Consider the following 13,238-nt stretch of genomic DNA (forward strand, 5'->3'; position numbering starts at 1 on the left):
TTTAATGATCATGTCCAATCAACATTTCCTAATGTAGAAGAAATTCTAAGAATTATAATTTCCTTTGTATGATGATTTCAAATTGCCAAGGAGAAAGATCTTTTTCTCAGCTAAAGAAGGTAAAAATGAATTTACAACAAGAATATCTCAGGATAAATTATATAACCTCAGCCTCAAATGCGTAGAAAGTGACAAGCTAAGCGTTTATTGTTTGATGATATCATCAATGACTTTGCTTGGCAAAGGTAAGAAGAAGGAAAACTTTGTAATGTAGATAATGTTTGTTCATTGTTTGTATATCCATAACGAATCATGATATTTTATATTATATATTTAATGAGTATTGGGCAAATATATTTATATAATTAGTTTCATTAAATATTTTTGTTGCTGATATTTTATATGAATATGATACTTCGACCATTTTTTACACCAAATTAAGTCAGTCTAACAGGGTACAAAGGTCTACTATCCCAGTGAACAATGTAAACTACTATGGTGATATTGATATTACACAAATGCATTCTACTAACTACAATCGCATTGTTTACAGGTTATAACATAATCTCATATTAATAATGCTATATATACTTAGTAGTTTGCGGAATACATTAACACTTCTTACTATTTCATGTTATAACACGCTTCCAAGACAAGATTATGAGTCTATGTTGTGTTTCTAAAGAACTTTGAAATGTGTTGTAAATGTTATATGATTATAAAATGTTGTTAGTTGATCAACACGAAGTTAATAAAATGTATATTATGGGTAAATGTATTTAGATATCTATAAGGTTGATGAATTACTGTAGTATATATTCAAACCCCAAAAATTGGCGAATTTTGTTTCTGAGAAAGAAAGCTGGTCATATGAAGGGCCCCATTACCTTCAACAGCTTAGAATCCCATCAAATCTAAATCCGGCTCTGCTTTCGTCCACTCCGATAGACCGATAGATGCAGATAACGCTCTTAGCTTAAGAAACAACTCAGACTGTTCAAATTGCCGTACTTCTCTAAATAGCTGGAAAACGCAGCACCCTGTACTTGTGAGCTTAAAAACATTGTACCTTGTAGTGTTAATGATGACTAAGTAGCACACAACAGAATGACACAGAAATTGCAGCCATTACACCTTTTTGAAGCTTTGAAACATGAATTTGATCGTTTCTCATTAGTGTAAATTACCTTCAGAAAGAAAAAGAGCTTCTAATATACAAGGAGCCGAAGGAAATCAATAGTTCAATAAAAAGTCTGCAAAATTAACGAATGTTCTAGAATTGTAACAGGGTGTTCCAGAAGTAGTGACTCGCTTGTTGTACGGTGACTGAGGAGAAGTACTTGAGGTTACTGGAGGAGTATGTGATACCTCTGTTGGAGAAGAGGGATGATTTTGACATATTGTGGTAGCAGCAAGACGATACTCTACAACACTTTGTCCAGATTTGTCCGTGATGTTTTGAACAACACCTTCCCCAAGCTATGGATTGGTCGTTGGGGAACAGTAGAGTGGCCGCCACGGTCACCTAACCTCACCCTTCCTGACTTCTTAATATGGAGATATTTGAAGGACAAGGCATATACAAGACCTATAAGCAGTGTTGCGGAATTGACGGTACGAATCACCAAGGAATTCAACAACATTCCCGTTCAGTTGTACCAAGATGCGTGCAGAAATGTGCGTCTCCGGATACACAATGTTAATGGCAGTCAAGTGGACCTCTAAATGGAGAATAGGGATTAGATATTACAAAGCACTTGATTTTTAAATTATTCTTCTGTATCTACAATTTTGTTGCATGTCATTCTTGTTTATTATAAAAATGTACTGATCACTCAAAAGGTGAGTCACCACTTCCGGTACACCCGGTAGAATATGAATAAAAAGGCTTTATCGCAATTTTCGCTCATACGTTCGCTGGTAATAGACCGGTGTTTACGCTGTAAATGCTTAATGGATAGTTTATGATTGTTCTATTATTCTATTTCAAAAGAACATAAGTATTTGTAAAATTTAGGCTCAATATTTTTTAGTAATAAATGGAAATTATCAGTCCTCATTACATATAAATATTTTTTAGTAGTAGTATCTACTGATATTACAGCAATTGAGCTAAACGTGGGAACGGAGGAAAACTTTTTATGATTCACTTTTGCGTGTTTTGTTCCAGAACACCTAAGCATTTACAACAATCTTCACGAAATTTGATATGGTACTAGAAATCACAGAAATGAAGGTTTCCAAAGTGATGTTTTCGGTCGAGGAAATCACTAGGGACTAGTGCTCGATAAACAGTATTCAATTCGTTTCACAAAATCAACTATTTGTTATAAAATCTATCATTTACTTCAACATTCTTCCGCAAATAAACATTAGTCACGGCAATCGTTGTGTTGTATAATTTGAATGAATTATACCACACTTGGCACTTCATCAATTATGGCGAAGTACTGCACTCATACATTTGCCAATAGGTTATACTTGACTGAAGTTTAAAAGAAATAATGGTGTTACTAACAGTTTGGGCTCAGTTCACTGTTTGAGAGGTATTAACAAGAAATTGGTGAGTTTTGGGAGTGAGTGAAGCTTCCAAAAAGTCACGTAATAACGTGGAACTCATTGAAACAAGGGGAAATCATTTTGAGTAGTACTATTATAGTTGGTAAAAACAAAACAATCCTAACCGTTATATGCCCTTTTCACATTAGCATTTGGTCTCGAATAAAATATATGCGTACAAACAAAAGATCATCCAATTTGGGTTATGTAACTGACCCTGATGATGAGGTCTTACTGGACGAATGCTGAGACATGCGTTTAGAGGTAAATGCAGAGAAAACTAAATGCATGAAAGTTCATCGGGATAGTAATAAGGCAAATTAGGCATATATCAAACTATGAAATAATATTTTCGATAAAGTGGATACTTTCAAATATCTAGGATCAATATGAACAGACGAAAACCATACTCAGGAAGAACTTAATTGTCGACTAAAAGTAGGGAATTCGTGTTATTATTCAGTTCTTCTGTCGCGAATTCTGTCGATGAATTTGAAGCTTAAAATATATAAAACGATAATCGTGCCTGTTGTTCTGTATGGTTGCGAAACATGGTCGCATACTCTGAGGGAAGAATGCAGACTGAAAGTATTTGAGAACAAGGTCCTGAGACGAATATTCGCACCCAAGAGGAACGGAAATGGTGAATGGCGGAAACTTCATAACGACGAAATGTATAATTTATATCGTTTACCAAACATCGTTAGGGTCACCAAATCTAGGAGGTTCAGGTGGGTAGGTCATGTAGCCATAATGGAAGAAAGTAGAAGCGCTTTCAAAGTTTTAACTGGAAGACCAATCGGAAAACGACCATTAGGAAGACCTAGGCGCAGATGGGAGGACAATATTCTCACAGAAATAGGTATACAAAGTAGAAACTGGGTCCAGTTGGCGAAGGATAGAAGTCAATGGGGAGCTTTTGTGAACGCGGCATTGAACCTCAGGGTTCCATAGGCCATAGAGTATGTTATTTATCTAGTTATATACAGTTGGTAAAGTCAAAACAATCTCAACCGTTATATAACCTTTTCGGATTAGTATTCGGTCTCGGATAAAATCTGTATGTATCAACAAAAGGTCACCTAATTTTGACCATGTAATGTTCCCGAACTAACTGCCATGTAACTTGAGATATAGCATCTGTTCAATAAGGCTTTTCAAATTATGCTAAATTTGATTATAAGGATGACATATAATAATATCTATTCCATCTGTTGAAAATTCTGATAGTAGATGTTGTCATGTGTTTACTCCTAGACAATTGATGTAGAGAGTCAAATGTTATTTCGTACTATAGGGACAGAACTTAATTTCTAATTTTTTGACGAAGTTTGGTTTCAGTTTCAAATTATTAAATACGCTGTTTTGTTTTATTTTTTCTTAAATTTGTAAAAAAAAAAAAAAAATAAATAAATAAATAAAATAAAATAAATAAATAAATAAAAGGGAGGAGGATTATAATGTCTATAAGATCCTTCGGTCTGCCTTATTGATACAGCTAGCTTTATTTCTAGTGGACTTGCTTCACTAAATTTTGCATTTTAATTACTGTTCTTACGTTGTCATATCTTTTATTGTCTTTTCAGGTTCTTCAAGCAGTATGCATAAGAAAGATAAAAACGAGGAAATCAATTCTGAAAATTAGGAAATAGACTGTTTCAACGACGTGTGAGAGGATTATTAAGAGAGAAACAACAACATATCAAAATAATAGAGTAACAATATCAAAATATTAAACAGGGTAAATGAAAATAAGATATTAAATAGAAACATTCATGTCTACTGAAATCAAAAACTGTTTTAAACTCTATGTAAGGTGAATGTAATAATTTAATAGTATATGAGTTCATCTTATGTTTCAAAGTTCTCAGTCCAAAGGCCACTATATTATAAGTATATATATATAAGTAAGAAGACAAGAGAAAGTTGTTGGAAATAGGTGGTTTTCAATCTAAAATGGTAGATAAGAACTGGAAGAGATTTCACGAAACAAGACACATTAAAAGTGATAACGTAATCGTTAAATCGAAATTAGGATACGCTGCGAAAATCTGGAACCCTGCAAGCAAAAAAATATAGCCGGAAAATAGAAATGATACAATCAAAATTCGCAAGGTACTTAGTCTTCAAGAAAACAACCATATATCCTAAATTTGAAACATATCAATGTTTAATTAAGCAACTAAACATTGTATTGCTCGGCAGCAGAACAAAAGTTCGCTTACTCTGCCTTCTGTTTCAAAATTATAAACAACAAAACCCAAGTGTCGCAATTACTTGAACTTCTGAAATTTAAAGTTCCTAACGTCAGAGGACGTCCAAAATCTGGCTTATCTCACTGTAGAACATTAAAAACCAATATAATGAAAAGCTCACGTATTTGGAGCATGTGTGACTTCTACAACAAACTTTGTGTGATTGATCGAAATATTCATATATTCAGAATTCCATTCGGTAAATTAAAAAAATATAGTAAATGTTTTAAATGCTAGAGTCGATGATTAACAAGTCATTATAATGATAACTTGTCTGTTTATTCTATTGTTATATGTTTATCTGTTTTCTGTAAATGGGTTTCTTTACCTATAGTATTCTTCTTGCTAAATAAATAAGTAAATAAATAGAATTTTGCAATTGCAGCAATCATTTCAGAATGTCTAATAACTGTTCCCTTGTGCTCTCATCATATCAACAATACACCATTGTTGAAAAAGTGATTTATGTTCTAGGATCTCTCGCACAACAATATGCATGTTGCTTTTAATAAGTCTTCTCGGGCTAACAGCCAGGGGAATATATTGACATCTAAAGTTTCGAATGCAGACATCGCAATCATCTTCAAGGATTGTAATTAAGAGACCAGAGACGTGGCTACCATCTTAGTAAACAAGTCCAGCAATTTTGGGACAGAACAATAAAGGAAGCCATACCTGTCTCACGGGAAAGGAATAACCTCAATAGAGATAATGGGTTACAACTCAGCCCTATCTGGTCGGCCTTTTTCAGGAACAAAACCATTCACAAAGCCATTTCTCGTAGAAACAACATCAGCCAATCACAAGCCAGCATCCCTCAGCCAATCACAAGCCTCATTCATAGCTTCTGCTCTTAAATAGTCACTATATATACATGATCACATCTCCGGTTTCTTCATTACAATCCTTGAAGCAGTGATACCAACCCATCAAAATTACAATTTTCTGGGATTTTTTACATTAATTTCTTCAATAGGTATAAAGAGAATTTTCATAGAAATTGGCAGCATAAACGGGATTTTTCATACATTTACTTCGTCGATGCCAACAAACTTCCCTTTGGGCAGAAAATAAACTAATGAATCTACAATAAACATGAAATCAGTGGTAATTGACAAATTTTGTTACTGTAAAATGCATGCTAATACGGTGATGTTCTATACAGTGATTTGAGAATCTTAAAAAGGAAAGTATTATGAAGCTTACTAACAACTCTCTTACTTAATGAAAGATATACCGTCCGAGAAACAACCATCTTACAAAACGTTCCACACGAAATTACTGGACATTGAAACTTGTCTTCTCTAGTATCGTTACATTCTATCAAAGATTTCAACACAAATGGGTAATCCAAGTAGTAATTATGAACAACGAAACGCACTTCTTTTCCTTAATATTTCCAATTCTCCCTCTCTCTCTTTCAATTTCTTATTCATAAGCTGTTTGATTAACATAGGGGCGCGTGGCCTATAGTAGCAAAGCGCGTGGCATATAGTAGCTTCATTTTTTCTTATTTTATAAATTTTGAAAATTCTGAATAGCAAAATGGGAATTTCTGTCTCTCGAGGCGGGATTTTAAAACGTTTCAGGTTGGCATCACTGCCCTGAAGATGAATGCGATGTGTGCATTCGAAACATCGAATGTTAATAGCTTCACCTGACTGATAGCCCAAGAGGAATTATTAAAATCACGTCGCCAGGAAAAATTGTACATGTTCACCGTTCCGTTCCGTTCGAACAGGCTGCTGAAATGGAAACTTTTTTTTTTTTTTTTTAATTTAATATAGGATGCCTTGTGAATGTGAAGCCCAAACGGCAGGTGCAATTGGTTAAGTTTCACCATTTTATATTAAAAACACCTATTTCCAGCAACTTTCTTTCAATTTCTTCGCATCTTTACCCATTCCGGAGTTGGCATATGGCCCTGGTATTTTATATACTTCGTATATAAAAGAATAACCATGTAGGAATACAGCACATTTGTAACTTCTGGCTAATAATTTTTCTTAATTAAAATTAAAGGAATTAAGATTAAGGAATTAGGATTCTGTACCAAATATGATACAGAAAATTTTTTAATCAAATTAGTTGTATAAATGTTAATGTTGTCTTCAGTAAAACAAAGCTAATATAGAATAGTAGTGATTCTCATGGTTTTATTTCAATAGTCTTGTTCTTCTATATGCTGTACCTCTTCATTCATGTTAACAATATTTATTTATTTTGGAATTCTGTATGCATATATTAATTTACAAATGTATTTGAATCGCTTTTTGTTAAAAGGGTGTATGTGCAATAAAACAAGTTGTCGGGAAATGACAAAAACTGTTTTCTTACGAACGGTTTGGTTTATGAAAAAAAAAAAAAAAAAAAAAAAAAAACTTAAAGAAAAATGCCTTATATTTGTAACACGTTTCAAGAAACACACGTCCTTTTAACACAAATTGTTAAATCTACCTCTAAAGTATTCATTTCTTTTTTTAAAAAAAATAAAATTGTGAAAAATGTTACATACGCTTTTTAACAGAAAGCGATTCATTTATAATATTACTACATGAAATAATTGAAAATACTTTGAATTTCTTTTTACTTTCAATTATGTTACCACTAATAATGGAATGTGACAATCTCTCTACGAATGTTAGAAACTTGTTTTGCATGTTATAAACATCAGTTTCAAAGAAAATGAACATGACATTCGTGACATTTCTAATTTAAAACAATGGTGCATGACGTATACTGTGTTAATATATTAACTTGTCCCGTATTTAGCAGTATTACAATCTTATACTAGAATTCATTCTTTGTCTGTCAATATACACCCAAAAGTAAATTGTTGGTCTTGAATGAGATACTACATTAAGGTAATAATATGCTTCACGATTTTGTCGTTGTAAATTATTAAATCAGCATTAATATTTCTGTATTATTCTTTCCATTGTATAAGTGTGTTTCAGTGCTATTAATTTGTAAATTAGCTGTAACAGTGTCAAAATAAATATATTAAACCCTCTTTTATGGTAATTTATTTATGAAAGTCGTAATTAATATTATGAGACATACGAGACCGATTTCCGTATGCTCAGTGTCTTGGGTTCGATATGTTTTTATGCCTTTTAACAGTCACTATTGCTAAAGCCTAAACTTTAACTTTGTAATATTAAAAGTCGCCTAAAGGTGGAATGAAATAAATGGTAAATATTGACCAAACACAGAAAGAGGAAAACAAAATTAACTTAGCAGTTTTGTCCAATGATCACTGGTTCGATTTCCAGCTGCGTCTTTATATAGCCTAAGACTGTATGGTAAAGACACAAGCAGGAACCCACAAGTCACATTTAATTCAATAGAAAATTCACGAACTGTCGACACATAAACAAGTTAACACACATAATAAAGATTCGACCCAAGATAGTTGAAGTGTGCAGAGTCGAATCACACTTCAAAATAGGGCAATTGTCCCATCATTTGTGTACGGAACAGTTACTTGCCTCTCCATTCCCTTAAAATGTAACATTCACACATTAGAACTATACTGTTTAAAAAAAATGTTTAATATTACCACATGTCACAAAAATACTTGAGTTAATAATTATCAATCAGTGCAGGATAGTGTAACTGGAATATGAAATGAAATCTTTGAGTTTTACGTCTCACGATTATGCCGGTTAGGCTAAAGGAGACGGTGATTATGAGAAATGAATGAAATGGTGGAATGAAGAAAGTGGGAGATGGGGAGTTAGACAGGGATGTTTCCTCTAGCCTACATTATTTAATATTTACCTAAAAGAGATAGTGTAAAATGGAAAAGGACTACCAAATGAAGAGCACATTTCAATAGGAGATAGAATGATTAGGTATACACGGTTTGCAGATGATATAGCTCTTGTTTCAGAATCTAAAAAGAAAATAAGATGTTAGAAAACTTGAAGAAGGGCTGTGAAGAATATGGGATGAAAATAAATGTTAGAAAGATAAAAGGCATGATGATTGGAACGAAGGGATCGGTTTCAAATACAGAAGTAGGAAGAGAGCAAATAAAACAGGTGACCAGTATTATTAATAATGATATAAAATGTGAACATGAAATAAAAGCAAGAATAGGAATGGCGAAAGAAGCCTTTAGGAGGAAGAGAAGACTGGGACCTTGATTAAAGAGTTGAGAAAAAGACTTGCAAAATTATTCGTGTGGAATAATGTGCTGTAAGGGTCAGAAACATAGACATTATGCAAAACTGATGAAAAACACTGGAAACTTTCGAAATAAGATTGATCTAGCAGAAAACGCATGAGAGGGTGTTAGAAATGATGTGGGAGGAAAGAAGATTTTAAATATTATTAAGAAGAGGAAAAGAAACTAGTTGGGGCATTGGATAAGGAGAAACTGTATAATGAGGGCATGGTGGCAGGAAAAGGAGGGAGGGAGGTAATAGACAATAACTAAACAGAACAATTGTATGTGAAGATGAAGAAGTTAGCGTAGATTGTGGAGCATTGAAGCTTCTCAGTTGCGGCAAGTGACCTGCCAATAATGGCAGAGTACCTGTGATGATGATGGATACTTAGTATCTCTTTATTTGAAGATATATTAGAAAGAAGTTGAAACTTATTTAATTTGAAAATATAACAAAACTTTATTAATATACAAACTAATCGTGGAACCACAATAGAAACAATTTCCTCCAAAATTTTCGTGTTTACCCCGTGCTGCTCTACTATTGATAATCTGATTTAAAGATTATTTTGACCTTGCTTATCCACTTGAGATTAATCATAATTAGTTTCTCGCTAAGAACACTGCATAGGTGTCATCAAAGTGAATGTAAAATGTTTTCCTGCCTTTAATCTACGAGTCCTTGAAAAGAAAAGGACACCATTAGTTTTGATACGAGAAAGTCATATGATAACTACATTTAAGTTATGCACACATTAAACTAAATGACTTAAGTATAAATGAAATTTTCCATTCCCAATTTCATATACGGCAAACAATCTTCAGAAGTATGTAGGGTTGCCAACTCTGGAAAATAAAGTTACCGGCACCCCTTCAACATTTCCTGTGATATACGCCTACGTGTGAAGTATCTCTGTTCGGACCCATCAATGGGAAGGAAATGGAACGGAGGAAGGAGTAAAAGTAAGCTCCAATCAGGGCGTTTTAAAGCGCCCTACTTCAATGAACCAAGAGATTTTAGATTATTGAAACAAAAGACTATTACTGTACTCGTAGCCAGGTAGATGTTGGAAAGAGTGACACCGGGTGAACATTACTAAACAAAACAATTGTTGAAGCTCCTTTCAGGAATGAACTATTTTTTAAAAGGAAAGTTGTCATATGCAGCAGCTAGGGATGTGAAACAAAACAATGCAACAACCATAAATATATACTTACAAAGTGCCTAAGAGTTATTTGCCAACAATCAAGGAACAATTTAAATTTATCGCTATATTTATGCCACATAGTTATGACAAATTATCCACTTATCTCTTTGTTGTTGAAAACAATGTTTCACAATAAAATCTAGTTGTTATCAAATTTATTATGATAAAAAATGAAAAAAATCATAGATTAAAAGAAATATCGCTTAATCTATAATATAAAGAAATTTTGTATTTATAAAGGCACTGTTGTTTGATGTTTTATTCTGGATTAAAAGTTTCAAAACACCAGTCATAAAAAGGGATCGGGAAGTACCAGTTACTGGCCTTAATCAAAATAACCGCAATATTTCTGGCCAGGTCGGTGAAATACCAGCTAGTTGACAACCCTAGAAGTAAGACACTTAATTGGGATAGGCATCAATGCACTTTAAAGACATCACATTACTCTTTCTATTAACTGAAAACGTTATTAAGGACTTTATGTATTTCTATGGTATTTTACGATGATATTTGACGTTTAAGTCCTGAAATATCAGATTACTTTACAGATTTCGTACATGTAATTTTTTTCCACGCTTCGCTTTAGGCAGACAATATTCTCTTCATTTCAAGAATATTTTCCAATATTTCCTTCAATAGAATATTTTCTTGGTTCAGCAGAAAAAGTGAAAAATTCTTCCCAACTGTTGTGGGAAGTGGACTAGGTGACGTAGTGGTCCCAGGTTCGAGTTATGGTCCAGTCAGTCACATTTTTTACTCTTTGTGCGTTTATCTACAGTGGATCTGGTGTTTTAAAAATTCGGTTCTTTCTTCTTTCATTAATATCTGTATGAAATTACAACAACACACAAGGAAAAAAAATAATATATAATAATAACCGCATGTATATGACAGGTGATAGTTCGTGTACGTCCCTTTGCGATTCTCCGCGACGAATCAAAGGTATGCGGACTAAAATGAAATTCTCCAAACAATTTGTGTCACTGCAGGAAGAAAGAATATTGAGTGTGGTTTGACACTTTACAAAGATAACGTTCTGTAGACAACCTTGTACCTAAAATTACCAAAGCTCTACTAAAAAAGAACCCTATTTTAATAATATACACATATACTTCATATATACAATTTTATATATATAAATATAATAGAATATGTACCAACTGTTGGAATTGGAAAAAAAATAACGAAAGAAAGAACTCCGAAACTGTAATTTTTTTCCACTTTATTTGTAAATGTGCCTGATATACTGTAATTTGACTTCAGTGGCTCTTTATTTATAAGTTTTAAATACAGTTTTAAATTGACAATAAAATACGCCAGCAAGTCTTATTTAAGATTATACAATTATAGTTAGATTAATTATTCTTTTAAAGCATCAGTTCAAAATTGTTTTTTCTTGGCTAATTATGTTAAATACAGACTTTTTTCTACATCCCATTGTAAATACAATCTGCAATTTTTATTAACAATTTCTTTCACATTTTTAAGTAATGAATCATATCTTGGTAGTGTTAGAATTAAATAGCAAACAAGTTCTAATTTCTCTCTATATATATCGTTTTGTTTAATTGAACAAAATCCTTTTGCTTTTACATTTCTTAAAAATATAGTAGTTGTACATGTATAATATATTTTAGACTTGTAATACTAGTATATATCCAGCTAGAAAGAATATTATACGTTTGTAGTTATAAGATTATGTTGAATGATTTTGAGAATGTTGAAATTTCGAAGCTAGGCGTGTGAAAATTAGTCTTTTTAATTATATATACAGAGTGTTTCAAAACGAGACCGACAACGTTTGGGAGGTGATTCCTGACACCAAGATAAAGCTAAAAGTATAAACCAACCATGGTGCACAAATTATTTCTTTTGGAGTTATAGGCTGCCGAAAACACCAAAAAATGAACTTTAACGGTCCATAGCTCTAAAATTATGTAAGCTAACGTAGTCAGGTCAAGACTTCACTTAGGAACTAGAATATGCCCTATCCAAATATCCATGTTTCAGAATCCTAACTTTTACAGAATCACCTCTCAAACGTTGTCAGTGTTGTTTTGAAAAACCCTGTATATGTATTCTCACTAATTCATCGGATATTTAATTAACTGACAGCGTTTTTATTTCAACTTTTTGGACGTTTTAAGCGACTATGAATTCAATCTGTACAAAGAGGACATGATCAATTTTATTTCCTTGCACAACAGTTAGTGGCTTTATGAAGTTGTTTCTCCTACTCACGTTTCTCTTACCTACTGATCATCATCTTTCTCGCTTTGAAGAATGAATCTGCAGACTGATATACTACCCGAAAAATATAAGGAAAAATCCATGAAACAAAGAAATCATCTCTGTAATTGACCTAATGATATAATTCTACCAAGATGGCCGAATGCAAAATTGCAAATTATACAGTATTTCTGATTTCCCAGAGAAGATTGCTTTGTTAATAGTACTCTCATATGTATAAAATAACATCGTAATGTTGCTGTGTTAATTTGTTGAAAGCTATTTCTTCAATTTTTGCTACATTATGAAATTTGTGTTTGTTTTCTTAAATATTCAAATAGCTCATTCTTTATGATCAGCTCTACGTACTAAATTATTTTCAATAATGTCTAGTTGAATGCATACTACGTTCAAACTTAGGAATTAGTAGAAGGGAAGAACAATTTTATAAAGATTTTTCAGTGGTTTTGAAACAGTAGTTCCAAATTAAAGAAATAGTTTATTAGTAAAATTCTTCCCTAGTAGCAGAGAGAACTTGCAAAACACTTGCTGTATGCTTGATTGGAAGTCAGCAAGCTTGCATCCAGCTTGATTGGAAAGCGTGCAAGCATACAGCAAGTTGGACTCCAGTAAGGAATTTACATGTGGGCAACCTTGCATTCAATTTTCCGTTTAAGCTTGAAGCAAGCGTTTTACGCTAGTGACAAGTCAATAGCCAATGAACGACCGGTGATTCTATGACACTCTGCAAAGTATCTAAAGTATCGCTTGCAAATACAGCAAAAGGCAGATTGTATGAAAGCGTAGATTGAA

At 32.9% G+C, this 13,238-nt stretch overlaps 1 protein-coding gene across 1 annotated transcript in view; it reads left to right on the forward strand.

The window, feature by feature from the left end:
- The window catches only part of LOC145672699 (uncharacterized), a 104,032-nt gene extending 99,601 nt beyond the window's left edge, over window positions 1–4,431 (forward strand). Inside the window, exon 7 of the mRNA XM_081741868.1 lies at window positions 4,146–4,431. Coding sequence (XP_081597994.1) covers window positions 4,146–4,167 — 22 coding nt within the window. The 3' untranslated portion in view covers window positions 4,168–4,431. The remainder of the gene's footprint in view (window positions 1–4,145) is intronic.
- Window positions 4,432–13,238: the final 8,807 nt, after the last annotated feature.

Source organism: Thermobia domestica, chromosome 16 (assembly GCF_964235325.1).
Source record: "Thermobia domestica chromosome 16, izTheDome1.hap1.1, whole genome shotgun sequence".
Taxonomy (NCBI): domain Eukaryota; kingdom Metazoa; phylum Arthropoda; class Insecta; order Zygentoma; family Lepismatidae; genus Thermobia; species Thermobia domestica.